Genomic DNA, 19164 nt, shown 5'->3' on the forward strand with positions numbered 1-19164 from the left:
TAAATTGACAAAAAAGTTGGTCATTACACTCATTTTATTCCTTTGATAGAATAATGTTTGTACATAAAGTATGGACACAGCTCTTTTAGGAAAGAAAATATTTACATCGTAAAAGGGCCAAGAACGCCATTAAATCCACGTTCTTATTGCCAAAAAGGTATGCCCAAAATGTTACACCTTATACTTCATTTAACCATCAAGTGAGCATTCTTCACTGCGTATAGAACTTGGTTCACAACTAACCCGTAAAACGTTTTTAGAATATAACATTTCAATCAGTACATCCGGGACAGTGATGGAGGTGGGGCCTCGATTCGTCGCGCAACCTCGTTACAGTACTTGTCAGGGACACCGGCGTCTCTCAGTTCTTGCAGTTTTCTTCTTTTAATGTCATCTAATTTTTGTCGCCTAAAAGAGAATTTAAAGCCTATCAATGACTGTGATTTGTTAAATTATATAACCTGCGATGCTGATCATATGTTTTATAATGTTTTTCTGAACACTTGTCAGATGATCAATGAAACAAGTTGACAAACTGAACCAAGTATAGTGTAGTCCCTCCCCCCCAGAGGACTACTCAACGAAGTTTTATACGGGATGTTCCATCCCGAGGTCCAACCCCTTACCCTTTTAAACACCATTTTTGACAGGAGAGGTACATACCCCTTTCGTATATCTTTTATTGAAAAATGATACCATTCAACACACTAAGTTAGAACGCTGCATCTCTTTTAACTGCCGTACATGTAAACGCCCAGACAGATGTTAAGACAGATGTAGCAGCTCTCCTAACCCTAAAAGCCCATTGGTTCGATACCCTAACGGCTAAACAATGGGAAATAATGATAAACAATGACGTGTCATTGTTTTCTGCGACCAATGAGGAAACGCCTTACGAGCAGCTCCTACCCAGTAAGAATGAACTACTAAACCATGAATGAGGTTTTGTTAATTTTTTCAAAGCCATAAATTGGGTCTGTTGGGCAGTTTTAGGTCCTTTTAACAGACCTTTTATATCCTTTATACTATAATTTGTCAACAAGTGAAATCCCTTGCCTTTGATATATATGATGCCTAAAAAGGTACCCTTTTGTGAGCGTAGCCTCCCTGATGAGGCTCTCATTCCCCGGCCCCTCCCCCGCCCAACACACACTAAGATAGAGCATGAGTCAAGCGCGAGAAGAAGTCACCTTCCCGACGATTTCTTTGCTACGATATCATACAATGTCATACATTTGATAAAAGATTTCAGACTTTTTCCATTGATTATCATGATGTTAATTCTCACAACCTTTTCTTTTTGATTATCTACTGATAATGCAAGGAGAAAATGGACGTTGGTCATTCTTGGGAACTAAAGGGTTAGGAAGACTTTGCCTAGTCCCCTAGGCCTCATTATTCCGCGCGGTCCACGCGTTTCGACCGAGGAAGCCTGGGAAGACGCCGCATGGGAACGAGGCAACGCAAGACTTACCGAGCTTTTGCTTCTTGATCCAGCTTGATTCCTTCCTCGAAGAAAGCATTCCTGGCGTGGATTCTGTCTTTCTCTTTTTCCCGTATTTGTTGACGAACTTCGTCGGAGTGCTGATGGCGACGGATGCTCTGGATTTTATCAGCTTCTTCGTCTTTTAACATCTGCTCTTCTTGCGCTCTTAAAAAGCAAATTAAACCTTAGCCCTTAACAATCAGATTCTACAAACCACTCTTCATACAATTCTTATTGTGCTAATGAGGAGAATTTGTTTAATGATCAATACACCCTCAATCAACCCACTACAAAACTTCTTAAACATTTATCAACTGGCATATTCGCCAAACCGTCCCACATAGTTTCGTAACGATTATTTTGTCAATATCAAAAGGAAATGCGTGCGCCCCATCAAGAAGGTTTCTGAAAACCCTCCCTTGAAAATTGCCACCTTTCCCCAAACAGAGGGCCTATTCACAGGCTACTCAAAACTAACAAATATGCCAATTTAAGAGAATTTTTTTTCCTTTCCACGCTCTGAAGATCATCCGCGCACAGAAAAGAATGCGTTTTACTTTAATATTCTTACTTCCGAGCGCGCTTATCGCGTTCTGGCGCGTTTTAATTCTTTATTGGCCTCTTCGTAGTTCGTTTTCTGAATAGAGTTCTAGGAGAAGTTGTTAAGCAAATTGAAGTTAATATACAGCAAAAGAGGATAAAGTTTATCCTATCTTGTATACTGTCATTACATTCTTTACTCTTCTTTGTCTTTTGTAACCCGTTTAAAAACCCAACTTACATTAAAACTCGTTCAAATTCAGCCCGGTCTCTTCCAGCCTGTACTGCTAAGAAATGCTCTTTGTTTCTAACTTGATCCTCGCGAGCCTTTCGCAACATTTCCTCGGTCGCTCTCCTGCGAAAAACGGGAACATTGCATTAGCATAAAAAGCTAAATAAGTCAAGGAATATATATAAAAAAACAATTCTTTGGTTTTAAGAACTCGTTTAAGGAAAAATAAGTTTAAACCCCAATTTACATATACACTACGAGAGGCTTGTCGATCGCGTGATATGGACAACGCGAGACGGCGCAACGTGCGCGTAAGGTGATAGTCGCGCAGTTCCGCGAGGACATCTTATTTGGTTTCTTGACAAAGCCGTAAATAAGATTGTAAGAACTTGCGTTTCAGTTTAAATTTGTTTGCAACATTGCTGCTCATTGTTCTTGAAAAACCCCCTGGCAGGAGTGAAAAAGTATCATAGCAGCGTGTCAGCAGACTCGCTTGTGGAAGCCCGTTCCAGGCTCTCATATAGTGGAGAAGTCGCAAAAGTGAAAGGCGCGAAAAGTTGGCGGGGCGGGAAAAAGGAAGGGATAGAGAGCCTGTAAGCATTTCTTTTACGACCATCTTAAGCGCCGCCCTTCCTCTCCTCAGTTTCCTCCCTTTTTTTCATGTTCACGCTTTCTAAATTCAGAGGACCCGACTATTTCGGAGCCTGGAACAGGTCACGCTTGTGGGGAAGTAAGCAAAAGAGGTTTGTGCGCGGGCTAACTTTTCGCGCGGAACAAGAAATCCGAGATGCAAGCCCAACTCGAAAGGCAGAAAATCAGAAAATCGTACACAAATAACCAACAAACAGAACAATAGCTCACTTTTTCTCGGCTTCTTCTTTTTCTTTTCTTCTCCATTCTCGTTCAGCCTCTTCTTGATTTCGCTTTGCTCTTAAAGCGTCCTAAAGAGTCAAATCCATTCCAGACTTTTCAAAAAGATGTTTTATATTTTTAATTCCGTTTAGAAATCTTCCTCTGGCTGGGTTCAACGAAGGAAGCACGAAATCTCGCAAATTTTCCAACGATTCGCGAAAATTAGATCTCGTAAAAATAACACCAGAAAGAAAGAAACAGCGAAAGTATTCTCTTTATACTAAGATATTCAACTAAATTGAATTAAAGTGTACCTGTATATCGTGTGTTCGTGAGTGTTGTTGTTAAAATTATGCACAACGAACTTTCTGCAGCCCAGAGAGTTTCTCTAATTAAAGTACAATGGCGGTCAAAAGAACTTGGAAAGGATGGCGAAACTGTCCCGAGTATTTGTTCATACGTCGACGTCTGTAACGCTGAAGTCGGAAACAAAACCCTATCCGCGATCCGCGGGTTTAGTTTCTCGAGCTATAGTACTTGACATGCTTGGCAATTCAGTTAACCTGATATGTTGTATATACCTGCAGTTGTAATTTTAGTCTTTTTCAAAAAACAAAATCCGCTGTACTTGAATTTATATGTAAGGCGTTTCTTTCTGTATGTTATTGTATTTCTTTTCTTTTCTTTTTTCTTATGTAATTTAATAACGCCTTTAGTTAAAGTCTTTTCCTGCCTAGATTAGCATTATAGCTATTTGCAGGACATAAAGTATTGTAAACTTTATCATAAAGTATTATAAACTTTATAATTCTTTAAATAAATACATTGTTGTTGTTGTCGAATTTTTTTCTGTGCCGTTTTTGCTGCGGTTTTCTTTGTCCAATTTACCTTTTCGGCTTGCTTATCTTTTGCTCTTTCTTGTTGTGCACGAAGACGAGCTATTTCTTTTTCCTTCTCGATTCTGGCAGCTTCCACTTCACGCTGATAAGCTTCTTCTCTTTCCTGTAACGAAAAAATTTTTTTGTTAAATTTCGTTCGTGACTATCCTGCAAGTTTTTAGTGAAGTTATTACTTGCAAAATAATCTGAAGATAATAATCAAATCTTCAAAGTTTTTACATACCGCTTTTTGCTTCAAAAACTCCATGACTTTAATTTCCTCTAACTTTTCCTGCTCTGTTTTACGTTCTCTCAGAAATTTGATTTCCTGGGTATTAAAGATAACAATTTTTTTTAACAGAAATTACTAAAAGGTACCCAGCGTTCATCTTCCATTTTGTAGGCTCAGCTAAACTACCAGTAGCAGATATAGAAGCTTAGGAGATGAAATAACAATTAAAACTATCAGTCCTGAGGTGGTCGCCCTCTTCCCCAGATCACGCGCGTCATTAGCCTGAAGTTGATCAAGCCCTCCTTAGGGGTAGTGGGAGAAGAGATTTTCCCCATCCCAGAAACGTGGCCTGGTACTCAAGTTAGCGCATCGTTTTGCGCTGGCCTACCATCTGAGAGTGCGGCGCAGGCTACTAGTGAGCTTAAGCAACGAGAACACTACGTCCGGGACAGCATGAATAGTAACCGGAAATTCGATGTCTCGCTTGATGGTACACTTTTGTCACACACAAAGAATCTGAATGCATTTGTTTTAACTCCCGCTGTATGAATTTGTCAAGTCAGAGCAGTGAAAGAGATATAATATCTACTTCCGGTTGCCATTTTTTGACGTCAGCTTAAGGTCCCACTTATGAGACCGGTGGGGGGGCATCCTCGTATCGTCCCCATCATTTTAACTTCAAAGTACCCCGTTCCGAGGGTTTCCATCGGGTCAACAGAACGCCATAAAATGGGCTAAAATTTGAGCCATTTACGAGCAAAAATTGATATTTACATAGTTGAGCCAAGAAACACACGTACAGTTATTTCGAGAAAGGTTGTCAATGAAAATGTGCACGCAACAATCCCGCGGGTTATATGAGCTATGATCAGTACACCGTTCCTGACACTGCAGCTGTCAAACTTACGTTTGGTGCTTTCCTTTAGCACTCACAAACGTATGTCCATGGACTCTCATGCCGTTCTTTCAAATTTCTTTGGAGAACAGTGACCTCAAAACCACCCACAATACCTTTCGGGATTGTTGTGAGCATTTTTTCCAACAACCTTCACTGGTTATTGATACATTCATTTATGACGCTACCTGCCCTAGATTTGATAAACTTGGACTAGAACAGAGATCATGGAGCCAGGACTTGCATATCGTAAACAACTCAGCCTTCAAATCACATACCAACTCCACAAAAGCCGTTGATTTATTTCTTAATGATCTTGCATTCAAACTGCACAACTGGAAAGCCCTCAACCTCGTTCCCAGGGTCTCTCATCTTCCCATGAGAGACCCTGGGAACGAGGTTGGAAAGCCCTGTTGTTCAAGAATTGGCGTGTTGAAATGCTTTGTTGTTGGCGCTCTCTTCAGGCGATCAAACAATAATATTCACGACCATTGGAATTTATGAAGTGTTTAAAAAGCTCACCTCGTTTGCCTTGGCCACATCTTTCATCAATGCTCTTTGTATTTCTCGCTTTTTGACCAAATTTTCCATATCTTCTTTTTGCAGCTTATCAAGGTATTGTAACATCACCTAAAAGAAAAAAAGAAATCTAGTATGCAACCTTAAATTTCCACAGCAGATCATAAAGAATGATTTCTTTTTTTTTCATTTTCCCCCATGAAATACTAGCATCACTATGTTGGGTGGTTCCAGAAAATACCCACACCCACCCCATGACAGGTTACTAGAAATTTCGGATCAATTTAGGTTTCCGGGAAACTGCCCACCTACCCCTTCCCCCAAGCTAACATTAACACTTACTTCTCGCTAAGGGCAAAATGATGGCTTAGAGGAGGGGGAGATTGGAAGTTTCCCAGGAAAGTATGTAGCTAAACTGGAATTTTCATGGGGTGGGGTGAGGGTTCAAATTAACACCTTCTGAGTGGGGAAGAACAGGGGGGTATGACCCAGGGTAAAATTTATAGGGGTAGAGAGGGGTACGGGAGGCAGAAGAGAAAAGGATGGGAGGCGGGAATTCAAAAAGGGTGGAAAGTGGGAGAAATAGGGGAAATTGCACAACAATGATTAACATTTTGTAATCAAAAAAAGGCTAAAGAGAGGAAGGCAAGAAATTTAAAAAAAAATGAGAATTTGTACATTAAGGAACCAGTTAGATGATACCAACCTTTGTTTCTTGGTCTTTTTTCTCTTCATCCAGCAATCGTGACTGTTCCCTATCAGTAATCTGTTGCTGCAACACTTGTGCTCCTTTGAGTCTTTCAAAGTGTGCAGCTTTCTCTCTCTCCTCATACTCTTTCAGCGCGTTAAGTCTCTCCACTTCCATCATCTCGTCAAGTCGTTTTTCCTCCTCTAGTTGTTCTTTCTTGATCTCAACCTTTTCTATAAGCTGTGCATCACGGATGGCATGACACTTGGCATTTAGTATGAGCTGCAACAGAAAAAGACAATGCACTGAAAGTTATTAAATTATAAATGTAAAGAGTCTTAACACTGTCTTGTGATCAGTAGTTACCAAAAGAGAGTTATCATGGTAAAAACAAATTGACCATGAAGACCACAGTCTATGCCCATATAGAAATCAATAGAAAAGACGATCTAAAATGTCCAACCACAAGCAGTAGTACTTGCTTTGTTAAATACACTTAGACAGTTTAATTTGCTTTTTTGAAGTATGCTTGATAAAGATTAGGCTGATTTAGCAACAGGACGGGAATGTCAGTTGACAACGGGAAAGCGCGCGGAAAGGTCTAAACACGACTTCCGGTGCCCAATTTGCCACTCTGCCATTGGTCAAGCCAGTTGTTTGATTTGTGCGCGCCGTCGTCAACTGACGTTCCCGTTCTGTTGCTAAATCAGCCTAATAACCCTGTTAAGACAACTGAAGCTACCTCATTAAGCTTTTTAATTTCATCCTCCTGTTCTTCCATCTGTTCTTGCGCCTTTTCCAGTAAAGTACCACTCTGTTTCTTTGCTTCCTAAAAAGTATAGCCATTTACAATAATCAAAACTCAGATGAAAATTCCCTCATCAAAACTTCAACTACCATTGGTTTGTTAACATAAAACATCATTAAAAATCTAAAAAAAGTTGTACATCTGAATAAGGTTCCTTTTTATATATGAAATTATTTTAGTATTATTGGGGTAAAGAAAATTGTTTGTTACATCAAGGACTTGGTTATTAGAGGTTTGTTAAATCAAGGTTTCACTGTATATTAGATTGTGTGTTGATGAAAAAATAAATGTCAGTTGAATCTAATCTAAGGATGTTTTTAGTTGATTTTGCAAAACAAAGAACTTTCTGATTTCTTTTGTTTCTGTTTCAAACTAAAGGACCCTAAGCATTTTTTGCATAAGTAATTTGTACAAAAATTAGTAAGAAATGGCGCAAAAAAATACACGGCAAAGTTTTCCTTTGGAATCAATTGAGGTCACATATGAAGACTGAGGCAATTCTTGCCAGAAAAAAATCAACATAAGACTTGACAGAGGACAGTTCTGCTTTCAGCCCTTTAATTTACAAATTTAACGTTTTCCATTTTTCAGTTTATACAGTTATTTACCTGCTCCAGATCTGAAGGTTTTGCATTCTCTTTTCTTTTCAGCTCCATGGTCTGCATAAAATTTTTCCTTTCCTCTGAGGCATTTTGTTCATATTCTTTCCTCCTTTTCATTTCTTCCCTAGCCCAGTCTCTTTCTTCTTGAGTGGGAACATGTGATGCAGACTGGTGAAAGGCAAAACTTTATTTTCATTTATTTATTAACAAGATTAGAAAGCTATTTATAGGGCTAATGTAAAACTACAGGAGAGAAATGACATACAGGCTCACAGGCCCAGGGGTGGATCCAGAAAATTCAGGTGTGGCCAGGACACTTGCTCACTTGCCAGCTATATAAATACTTTTCATTTTTCTGAGAATTCTATTAAAAAATAATATAAAATTTCAAAGGAAAAGGGGTGGCTGCGACCCCCTCAAAGCACCCTGAAATCTGCCGTTGAGGCCCACATACAAAAACTACTAGCAAAGCTAAGACAATGTGATGAAAAGCTTCAAACTTACTAGAGATATTGAGACCAGGCCTCTGGCAATATAATTTTTTGGGGGAAAGAGGGATGAAATGCCAAGTTAACTGCCACAAAAAGTCCTGTCAAGGAGTTCAAGGACGACAAACAATACTCTTATTGATCAGACTGATTAACACAACAGATTTGCGGAAAAATCGGCCGATTTTGCTGAAATTTCACAGAATTTTCAAGGCTACCTTTGGTGAAAAACAATCAGTAAAAAACGGCTGATTTAGTGGGAATTTTCAGGGCAATTTTCGTAAGAAATCAATTGATTTTCCGCTGATTTCACAAGTATGTTCAATGTTTCTTAACAGAGATAATTATTTGCTATTTCGACAACAGCATGCTTGAGAAATGAGCCAATGAGAAGGTTTTAACATCATGACTACTGCCCAGTTTTCACAACACAATTTATGCCTGAAGTTCTGGGATGTTGTTTGCTCATTGTGGTGATGAAGTTTGAAGATAATTTTTCAAGTTTACGGCAATTAAACAGCCCCAATAGCCAAGATAAGTTTCAAATATGTTGTATCGACATGTATTTGACAAGATTTCTGGCGAATTTAGTGGGATTTCGCAGTTTTACAAGAATTTTGCGGCGCCGCGGTCTTGCAAAATATCAGAAGCCCTACATTATAACAACCTCACCTTAATTCGTTGGTATTCACCGGCCTCTAAAATAATAGTCCTTCCAGAAGGATCTTCTTGAGGAACTCTGTCAACAAATTAAAATAATAGTTGTAGATTGGAGAAAAACATACAAATTAGTCGCAGAATTTTATGCACTACTATTTGTAGTGTAGGAAATGTATATAGACAGGTACAGAGAAAATACCCTTGAATAAAATAATTAGAGCTTAAAGGGTCAAAATTAAAGAATTACATAGCCTGGGACCAGGCTCAGCATTGTGTGAAAAAGGAGAAAAAATTGGTGTTGGCGAAAAAAATTGCTTCGCTGCCAATATATGATTCCTGTTTGACCCCGTGTGTTGCTTTTTCCCCCACTGTGGAGCCTGGTCCAAGGCTAAGAGTTTTAAATGTAAAACAGAAATTTACCTTAATCTTCTGATTAAATCCTTGGTTATAACTTGAATTGTCTCTGGGTCATCAGACTTTTTTGCTGGTGATCCTTTTCCTGAAAGCATGGACCAGTCCATAGTTAATTTTAAGAAGAGCAGTACGATTATTACCACAAAATCTTCAAGCAAACATATAGCCACTGGTGTTGGTGTTGCTCTTAGGGAGGGGAAGGGTGCGGCTACAAAAAGGCTAAAAATCTTACAACTGAAGCTGTCAGCTCTCGAGTGACAAGGGAAGTAGATCTCAAATCCTCAAATCAAAGGAGTGCATCATGATTAAGATTCGACGATGGCAACGGTGGCAAAAATACTGCTTAAATAATGAATTTGGTTTTTTTTTATCTTTATTGCATTGTTCCAACTCACTATATCATATGTCCTGGAGTTGAATTCCTAAGAACCATATCGAAGTTCAGGAAATGAAAGAGTCCCTAGAGTCATCAGTGATGGTTGGATCCAGGGGTCTCAGGCATTTCTAAGCCACCACTTTTATTTTCAGGCCAAACTGAAGCCCATCAGGCTGAAAAATGTTTTCAAAGCTGAGACCCTTTATGTTCTCAAGGTCTTGATAGCAGTGCCCCCCCCCCCCCCCCACACACACACTCCTACTTGTAGATTAATATCAGATCTGCCAATGATTACAGATAACTAAATGCAAATTTTCCATTAAGTCCAATTTAGCATTACATAAGCCGTGCTATTACTCTGGGTACCAGGAGTTTTTCTCCCATGCAGTGGAATTCTTTGCCATTGGTGTCAGCTACAGGCCCAAGCCATAAGAGTCACTAAAAAGACTTGACTGAAACAGGAAAATCGGAAACCACGAAAAGTCTCTGGTGCCCCGCGGTATTGAGCAAACTGGTGTACCTACCAGTGCGTCTACGCGATGACCGTTCAGACAATGCTGTAGCAAAAGCATCCTCTTCACCAGGTCTTGTCTTCTTTGGTGAAGCAAAGAGTGATTCATCCTAAGGAAGAACAATGCTTTAAATTCTCTATGATCTTTGCCAATTTTTTATTAGAGGGCAGGATAAAATGCAGAACCAATTAAGCATAAGGATATGGTCATAAACTGTCAAGACATTAGGCCATAGAAAATAAATGACGAATTTTTCCTGTAAACAGATAACTTAAGATTACTCTTGAAAGCTAAAACATAATATAAGAAGTTCCTCTAAAGACTTATTTTTCTCCAATCTACAACCACAGATCGCTCGGAAAACAAGTTTTCGTCATGTGAGATTAAGTGCCGAATAGGTATGCTTAACGTAACCGGTTTAAAATTTCTTCTAAACTAAGAATTACAATAAAACGCTGAAGTACCTTTCGGAAGAAAAAATACTGCATTTTCAATTTGTCTAGGTGCTTCAGCGTAGCTTACTAACATCAGCAACAGTTATATTGGCGTTTCGGGCGATACTAAATATTTAAGTTAGTCTTCATGAACTTACTACGGTGGAAGTCTTATTGACTGTGTGATATTGTCTCGTCCAAGACTTCCTAGATGCGTTTGACCCGGTAGATTCTACCGACCCGACAGTGCTGTTTGGCTATGGAGAAATCACACAAATTTGATTAAAGTTAAAGTCACAAAGATTCTGGGGATAAGACGAGGCGACTCTCAGATGCATAATGAATGAAAACAGCCTTATGATGGTTAATAGTATTTTATACTTACCATATTTATCAATCTTCTAGCTCTGATTACAACTGTTACTCTGATGGGAAGTGAATTCAAAATGGCGAAGATCAGTTGTGGATGAGAAGAAATATTGCTTGTTTCCAAGACAACAAAACCCAGAAACAACAAGGAGACTGGGAACGCGGACCCAGTCTCCCATCTGGAACAATTCAAGATGGCTGCCGTTCGAATGCGTGCAAAACTAACTCGTCTTTTACCATATTTTCTCGGCAAGAAGGATTATTGTGTTTCCGCAAATACCAAGCCTTATGTTTATCATCCTCAAAGTCGTACTTTGGAGCCGGAAAATCAAACACTTTACCTCACAAAGACCTTAGAAATGGGGAACATTTCAACTTGCTTGCAAAGTTCTCATTTAGATCTCTCAACGAGGGAAGACATGATGTCAAAATTCAGACAAAATGTGATTCAGGCAAGGCTTATTAATCATGAAGGTGACCATGCAACTAGAGATATGAATGCTTTACCTTTGATGCAGAATATGTTAAGGGTAATGTGGAGTTATTCTGGCAGGTGAGAAAGCATATGGTATAGACACATACCGGCCACTTAAATGTATTTGCATCTCGCTGAATAATAAAAGACAGTATCGTGTTTTTACCTCGTTCTTTTAAGTGTTCCAACGAGTGCCGGGTATTCTGAAGTTGTTCCCATTAAACTGATGTAAGAAATTTGAGACCGAAGAAGAATTCAGACTATAACATGCTACACTGCATACTTTAGAAGTAGCTGGTGTTTGTAAACATGGTTTTCGTTATTTAAATTGGCTTACCATTGAAGCAAAAAGAACCAAGAAAAAAGTAGCCTGGCAGAAAAAAGTAACATCCATACCACAGGTGATGTAATGTTAACTATCAGATATATATTTTTTATTGTTTATTGTTTAACCATCACTAAAAGCATATATGTTGTAGTTAATTTTTTATCTCAGGTAATTTTTGTTTTTCCTTTGTTTCCATGAACAAAAGAAAAGCAAAAATTACCTGTGATAAAAAATTAACTACAACATATATACTGTATTGACAGATGTAGATTTTAAAAGTTAGTGTAGTCTCACCCCAGAACAGCAATAATTTATTGGAAAATCATCATGACACTTAACCTTTTTGTTACCTCAGTTACCCAAGGCTCTTGGAAACATCGCTGACATACAAGCCCCGTTTAAGCATATCATACAAAAGAGGTGACACTGACCTGTTGATTTCTGGAAATCTTGGTTTTCTGTTATCATCGAAACATCAACTGAAACAAGTTGAAGACACCGCAGAGGTGAAGAGAACTGAACAAGTATCTCTGGAGAAACCAGAGATAATTTCTCCAGTGTTTGATCTCAACAAGGCAAGAACAACACAAAAGCTGGATACTGGGTTCTATGATGGTGCTCCCTTTCCATATCCACATACGCTTTTTATTGTCAGTACAAACAGAAAGTGGACTACGAGTGACTTGGTAGCACAAGGTGAGGAGGCCACATTACATCCTGTATGATTAGAGAGCTTAAGGTTTGAGGAAAACAACAACTATGAGTACAAGATTTTCGCAATACTGAGTATTGCTGGCACTTAAACTGGAGTCATTTTGGCAGGAAAACGTGACAGCCATGGTCATTCTGCTACAAAATTTAGTATGAATGTCATAGTGGCGGAAACGAGTTATCAAATGTTAGAAGTTTTATCATTTTGCCATCGGGAGAGGGCTTAACTTCCTTTAATAAAGATAACAGTGCTAACTTTTCTGGTGAATCAAAAGGACTATGAAGCTTTCTGGAGTGTATATTATTTTTTGAGAATACGCAATAAAACCTTCAGTCAAATCTCGTACTCGTAGTCAATGTCAATACATCATCTAAAGAAAAGTTTATTAGAATTAACATTGATCTCCAGAGGGAAATACTTTGATCTTCTATTCAATTGTTTCAACTAAATCTTAAGGAAATGGATGGAGATTAGTTTGGAGAGTTTGTATCTAGACTTAAAGGGTTGAAGCCTTTTTTCCATTTACAGCGTCAAAATCTGTTTTTTCAGTGAATAATGTCACCATTGCTATCTTGTGAATCATTAACTCATTAAAAGGTAAACTGACCTAGTCTGGGGTATTCTTGAAAGTATGTTATTTTAATTAATTGACTTGTAGCAAATCACAGAACTTTCAGAGGATAAAATTTTACAGGAGTAATACCTGAATGGGGATAAGGGGAAGGTAAAATAATATTTTGACTGCCTTCATTTATGTTCCCTCTTTAGAGCTCAATATTTTAATGCTTTTCCTCAAAAATACCACATTTTAAATCTACCTTTCAAAATTAAGATACTCTGTCACTCCATAATGATGTAGGTACTAGTCAAACTAAGCTTTAAATTCCTGCTGAAAATTGCCTGTGAAATAGCAACATTTACGTGTATGTAAATGAATGTTAGGTGGTTGATGATAAATGTCATTTCCATTATTGGTTAATCTTATCACCATCTTTTATAATACTGCAGCCAATATTGATTAATATCACTGCCATCATTTCTTAATATTATTACCACTGTTTAACTTACAGGTGTTATGTTTACCTTTGGACGGCTTGCGGCAGAAGCTTTAAATAATGGAGCAGCACTTGGAGACAATTTAGAAAAGCCCCTAACAGCACAGTGTATTGCAAGTGATGGAATCAGACTGTCATTCCTATCTTATCAACTGAATACGTTAGACTTTGTTTCTGACAGCGGCATCAAAAATATGGTGTGGATAAGTCCAGGGCTTTTCATGTATAACAAGGCAGTTATTCATGAAACTCCTGGCACCAGAAAAAAAGATCCACCAACTTACGAGATTGAATTACATGGATTTAATGAGGAATGCTTTGAAATGTTTGTGAGAATGATTCTTAATGGTTAATAAAAGGAAAAAATTCAATTAATTTTTTATGTGAAAACAGTGTAATTAATCAGTTCACATTAAATCTGAGAGAAAATTGTAATAATTAACCTTTGTGATGCTTTTGTGATACTTTTTCTTACTGTAAGAAAGAAATAAAAAATTCTGGACAAGAAGTATTATATTTATTTGGAAAAAGACTTGAATTATCCCTTGCAAAATAATCTGAAAAATTTTTGTGTGAGGGATCAGGGACCACTCAGGGACCAGAGAAGTTTTCAGTTTCGCCTACTCCACTGCATCCCTATTAGTAATCATTGTCATGACTGTTCGGGGAGGGGAGAGTATGTTGGTGACGTATCAGAACATTACAAAACAAGCTATGGCGACGGAGGAAATCACTGGAAATATTGAAATGGCGGCTGTAATAACTCCATCGTCTCACGTACAACTCGCTAAAGAATGGCTGTACAAACGCAAAACACAGATGAAGCCATGGGCAGAGTTTTTTAAAAGTTCCCGATTCAGCAAGCCAAAAACTATAGCCGAAGCTGGCAAGAGGGTGATGAAGAACTTGGAAGACTACCAGAGCAACTACATTCTGATAACGATACTCCTGTTCTTTTATTGCGTGTAAGTTGATGTTTCGATCGTCTATTATTTGCAGTTTTAAGAAAAAGAAGATCTCGTTTTCACGTCCTGAAACCGTCTATATTCGAGAGGTCTTTTATTTTACAACAAGCAGAGAGTTCTCCGCTATTGTATATTACAGATTTTAGGCAATTTTCCATTGTGTAAACGGCGGTAGATCGAAAATTGGGGGAAAAATCTTATATGTATGCCTTGGGTATGATTTGTCGTATGTAACGTACTAAATATTATCTTATTTAACGACGAGCATTTAGTTCATCTGACTGCATGTCTGCTAAGTGTACATGAAAGCTAAGCTTACAAATTGTATTATGAATAACGTTTCATGAATATTTTTTTGGTGATTTAGTAACATTATTAAGGTTGTCCTTCGGATATGGACCTTTGAATTTTTTTAGTCAGGAAAAACTTCTTTCTGGTCATAGAAAGATCCTGATCTTCTTTACCTTTAAGATCTCAACTTATTTCGTAAAAAAAATTGCACAGCACATTCTTTTAAGGAACGTAATTTACCATGCCTACTAGAAGTTTGTCATTCAGGTTTCAGTAGCCCTTACCCAGTTGTTTAAAAGATGGATAGTGCTATCCACTGGATAAATCTCTGTTCAGGGGATAAAGCAGTTGGCTTCCTGAATACTTATTCGCTGGATGGTGATTTATCAGATGTATAGTGCTATCCAACATTTGGAGTAACTGCAGAATACCTGATCACTTCAAAGCTATACCCCTATAACAGTGGCTACATGGCTATGCGGCTATGCAGCTATGCAGCTAACCCTAACCCTAATCCTAACCCTACGGGGCTACACAGCTATGTGGCTACTTGACTACACAGCTATGTGGCTCCAGAGCTACGTAGCTATAGAGGTCTGCGTGGCTAAAGAATAAAGATGTATATGGCTACATAGGAGACTACGTAGCTGTGTAGCCGCATGGCCACTGTTATAGGGGTATAGCTTTGAAGTGGCCGGGTATTCTGCAGTTAAGCTCAACATTTAAACAGTCAACTAGGTTTCTGTTTGTCATAAAAATCCCAGTTGATCTGAGAATATTGTTTTTCTCAACCTTCCCTGATTTGCTAACAGAAAAAGCTTCAACGTCTGTCTTACAGTCTAGCCCTGCTATTGCAGACATCCCTGTGTGACTTAGCTTGTAAAGAGGCTCTCAAGTGGAGTAGATCTACATTGGAGAGGAAAAAAGGCCCCATGCTCGGCTTGCTCTGCTTGCCAATTGTCTTTTTTGCCTCAGGGCTGTCACTAAGTGCCGGAGGCCAGGGATTTCTCCCTGCCACTGTGGGTATAACCACCAGCTACTTTCATAGGGAACAAAAGGAAAATAAAACCAAAAGGACATTCTAGTTGTTCAATTACTCGCCTGCTAATTTCATGTACCCAGCAACTTGAAATCTTAGTGATAACAGCCTTGTTGCCATGCTCCGCTATGTTTGACTGTGAGTCAATGCCTTTAACAGTGACAGTCCATAATAATAGTGGTTTATCCAGAGGGAGGTACTCCCTTATATAAGCCATATAGGTATGTGCCTCCCCAAAGGGTAGGGGTTTTGCAGTGTTTTGGTCTGAAAACAGGTATAGACTTTGCTCGTTTTGGTCTGGAATCAGGTACGGCTTGAGGGAACTACGAGATCAGAGTGTATGACCATATATATTGTTTCAATTTCAAATGAGTAAGAAAAGAAGAGACATGTGCAAATTCGAAATAGATTTTGTTGCTGTTCTAATCTAAATAATGATGACATAATTTCTTAGAGTCCAGGTATGAAAATGGGTGTGAAAAATGACTTTTTTGTCTGAAATAGGGTCTGGATGTGGATAAACGGGCGGCACACTCCCACCAAGAAGGGGAATGGGGAGGGGGTATTTACACTCACACATCTATGATCATAACTTACCATATGGACTTAAGAATAAAAGTTTGGGAGATATTTATAATTTCTCTCTAGGCGGTTTGAACAGGCATGAAAGCCAGTCACACAGTAGAAATCATTTTATCCTATCACGGGGTAACTGTTCAAACTGAGATATTATATTAACTACGCTTACTGTATAGTGAAACAGAAAGTTAGCTCTGTAAGATTTGTTTGGAATTTTCCATCATACACCTTAGGAAACATAAGATCATTTTCTCACCTTTTGTTCCAGAAAAATTTATATCCATAATCCCCCTAAAGAAGGTTTTTTTTCCTTGAAATCTACCCCTCCCTCTGGAAAAAACAGATCATTAAGATCCCCTTCCTCTTGAAAATTGCAATGATTGTAAGGTGGATGTGGTTATTTGTTGGAACCACACAACAATGCATTGTAATCATTCTTTTTATTGCAGGCTCACATCTCCATTGCTGCTCATTGCATTATCAGTTGCAGGGGGTGGCTGTTTATTTATATCATATAAAAACCAAGGAAAAAAGATCCAAGTTCTAGGTGGGAAGCTAATAGTAATTTATGACGTTATCTATTGCACACTTAGCAACTCTCCTGAATTAACTTGCAATTTTCTAGATAATATAGTAACCTTTCTGCTCTTCTGTATGGGACGGCGACTCTCACAGACTAAAAAGCATCTCTGTTTGAACTTTACTGTGAACGTGAGGCTGAAAAATTACTCTAACTTCTCTGAAATTCCTAAAATTTGGTTAAAGTTCAGGTGTAAAATTTGGAGGGTGGGATGGCTGGATTGGTTGTGTTCCAGGGCTGGTGTGGGGATACCTTGAGGTCAGGCTGATGGGAGGTAGTAACACGTGTTTTGAAATATAATAATTTAATGAAAGTTTTGTAGTTGGTGTAATTGATTTTGTGGCCCTATAGGTCGTGAATTGAGTCGAGTGGAGCAGTATGGTCTTGTAATTTTGATCAGCCTTCCTCTCTTTATTTTGGCCTCTGCGGGATCAACAGTGTTTTGGATTATAGGTGAGTAAGAATGTTGTAAGTTTTCATATTTCTCTCTTTAGTAAAATTTTATGTCTAAACTAAAGGCAGTTATATTATGTGGTAATAGGCTCCAAGTTCCCCCAGGCCGCTGTATTAAAGGGAACCTCCACTCTTACTACAGAATAAGTTTAAATCGAATAAAATTATGTTGATAAACAAATTTGTTCAAAATTTGTTCTTAAAAAAAGTGTTTACATCAGGAAAAGTGAATTTTAAAATCGCTTATTTTCACTTTCAAATTTCGCGGGCGCCGCCATCTTGAATAATTGTGATGTGTTATGGTTGCTCTATTGTTCTGACACAAAGAGCTTTTGTTTAAGAACAATAGGGCAACTGTAACACGTCACAATTATTCAAGATGGCGACGCCCGCAAAATTTGAAAACAAAAATAGGCGGATCTAAAAGTGCTTTCTTTAAAAATATTTTAGATTGTCTTGACTGTAACAGTTATTTCCTGTGATTTAAAGTTATCTTTTTGTTGAAGTGGAGGTTCCCTTTAAAACAAGGTTAAGTACTTAGCATTTGATATGGAAATGATTTGTCAACCTCATGCAAATAAAACTCTTTGCAAGAAGGATTGTACACTTGGCTTCATTTTGAAAGTGAGGGTTTTTGAAACTTGGAGCTGGCGAATTCTTAACTTCTTTAAAGTTTGAGCCATCACTTGACCAACCCCAAGGGCATGGCTCAAGGACTGCAGAAGAGTTTTTATTCGTTCTTGCCATTCTCAGACTCAAAAGTTAGAATCGCCCTGTACAGTGTAGTAAACAGTACCACAGGAAAGTACTACTCAGTAGCTTTTATTTGAATGGCCACACATTGAATTTAATTTACGGTTATAACTGTGATGTGAAGTATATGAAATAATTCATAATTCAATAATTCTGTGTTTTATAAATTATATGCCCTCTAATAGTAAAGGTTGACAGGTCATTTATTTTTTTTTATCAGGTGCATCATTCTTTATTATTGGCCTCCACGCGTCACTCTTAAGCACCTCCGACACTCCTGAAATAACAGAAGAACTGACCATGGAAGAAGTTTAGATTTGTCTTAGTTTCAAGTTGCTTAACATGTAACACTGATAACACCACTGGTTTTGAATCATAATGGACAGACACTTAAATATGAATGTTTTGGTTCAAATTTTATATCCCCTCGAATCTGGGTCTTGTGAACATATGTAAGATTATAGTGATAGACAAAGTACAGAGGAAAATAATACCAAACAAAACAACTGCAACAAAAAGTCAGCCACATAGTCGTAGATTTTTCAAATAGGGATGGTGAAACTTCTGTAATATATACTGCAAGTATTTAAGTAATAAGTTTCTTCGATGTTGTACTGCTTTAACAGACAGTTTCAGTTATTTTTGTATGACTGTTAACTCTGTAAAACCTTGATCTAAATCTTTAATATTGTACCTCCCTAATAGTGCAAATCAATGCACATAAAAACCGCTCATTAAGTTTATTTAGGTCAAGGTTTTACAGAATTTACTACAGTCATACAAAAATACTTTGTATCTGTTTGTATGCACAATAATGCTCTAAACTTAGTGCAATTAGAATGATGCAATGAGGGTGTATGATATAAAATAAAGTTATGATGACACCTCTGGACATACTTGCTAAGAATCATCCTGACAAACTTAAATCCAGATTATATCGCCTAAATTG

At 38.1% G+C, this 19164-nt stretch overlaps 3 protein-coding genes across 3 annotated transcripts; 2 read left to right on the plus strand and 1 right to left on the minus strand.

Moving 5' to 3' along the window:
• Positions 1 to 16: 16 nt before the first annotated feature.
• On the minus strand, positions 17 to 11101 carry LOC140951115 (cilia- and flagella-associated protein 45-like). The gene is made up of 15 exons (XM_073400335.1): positions 11002 to 11101; positions 10775 to 10873; positions 10195 to 10291; positions 9301 to 9379; positions 8893 to 8959; positions 7739 to 7900; positions 7065 to 7151; positions 6341 to 6604; positions 5638 to 5745; positions 4233 to 4316; positions 3999 to 4112; positions 3120 to 3199; positions 2268 to 2381; positions 1475 to 1651; positions 17 to 408 (listed from the first exon to the last, which is right to left on the minus strand). Exons 1-15 carry the CDS (start codon positions 11002 to 11004, stop codon positions 276 to 278), a joined length of 1668 nt encoding a protein of 555 aa, XP_073256436.1. The 5' UTR covers positions 11005 to 11101; the 3' UTR covers positions 17 to 275.
• A 40-nt stretch (positions 11102 to 11141) lies between these two features.
• LOC140951119 (large ribosomal subunit protein mL37-like) lies at positions 11142 to 14022 on the plus strand. The gene is made up of 3 exons (XM_073400340.1): positions 11142 to 11538; positions 12144 to 12484; positions 13571 to 14022. The coding sequence occupies exons 1-3, from the start codon at positions 11180 to 11182 to the stop codon at positions 13906 to 13908; spliced, it is 1038 nt and encodes a 345-aa protein (XP_073256441.1). The 5' UTR covers positions 11142 to 11179; the 3' UTR covers positions 13909 to 14022.
• A 213-nt stretch (positions 14023 to 14235) lies between these two features.
• Positions 14236 to 19107, plus strand: LOC140951122 (prenylated Rab acceptor protein 1-like). Its single transcript, XM_073400344.1, has 4 exons — positions 14236 to 14520; positions 16879 to 16976; positions 17361 to 17462; positions 18436 to 19107. Exons 1-4 carry the CDS (start codon positions 14270 to 14272, stop codon positions 18528 to 18530), a joined length of 546 nt encoding a protein of 181 aa, XP_073256445.1. The 5' UTR covers positions 14236 to 14269; the 3' UTR covers positions 18531 to 19107.
• The last annotated feature ends 57 nt before the right edge of the window (positions 19108 to 19164 follow it).

The sequence above is a fragment of the Porites lutea genome, chromosome 10, assembly GCF_958299795.1.
Source record: "Porites lutea chromosome 10, jaPorLute2.1, whole genome shotgun sequence".
NCBI lineage: Eukaryota > Metazoa > Cnidaria > Anthozoa > Scleractinia > Poritidae > Porites > Porites lutea.

What these genes read in the sequence shown, in the direction of transcription:
- LOC140951115 (XM_073400335.1), bottom strand. An exon ending in TCAATAAGACTTCCACCGTA is followed by an intron (nt 10,292 to 10,774) that starts GTAAGTTCATGA and finishes GTTCTTCCTTAG; the next exon opens with GATGAATCACTCTTTGCTTC. An exon ending in GTGAATACCAACGAATTAAG is followed by an intron (nt 7,901 to 8,892) that starts GTGAGGTTGTTA and finishes GCCTTTCACCAG; the next exon opens with TCTGCATCACATGTTCCCAC.
- LOC140951119 (XM_073400340.1), top strand. Translation starts at nt 11,180, where the DNA reads ATGGCTGCCGTTCGAATGCGTGCAAAACTAACTCGTCTTTTACCATAT. An exon ending in ATGTGGAGTTATTCTGGCAG is followed by an intron (nt 11,539 to 12,143) that starts GTGAGAAAGCAT and finishes TTGTTACCTCAG; the next exon opens with TTACCCAAGGCTCTTGGAAA. An exon ending in GAGTGACTTGGTAGCACAAG is followed by an intron (nt 12,485 to 13,570) that starts GTGAGGAGGCCA and finishes TTTAACTTACAG; the next exon opens with GTGTTATGTTTACCTTTGGA.
- LOC140951122 (XM_073400344.1), top strand. Translation starts at nt 14,270, where the DNA reads ATGGCGACGGAGGAAATCACTGGAAATATTGAAATGGCGGCTGTAATA. An exon ending in CTCCTGTTCTTTTATTGCGT is followed by an intron (nt 14,521 to 16,878) that starts GTAAGTTGATGT and finishes TTTTTATTGCAG; the next exon opens with GCTCACATCTCCATTGCTGC. An exon ending in AACAGTGTTTTGGATTATAG is followed by an intron (nt 17,463 to 18,435) that starts GTGAGTAAGAAT and finishes TTTTTTTATCAG; the next exon opens with GTGCATCATTCTTTATTATT.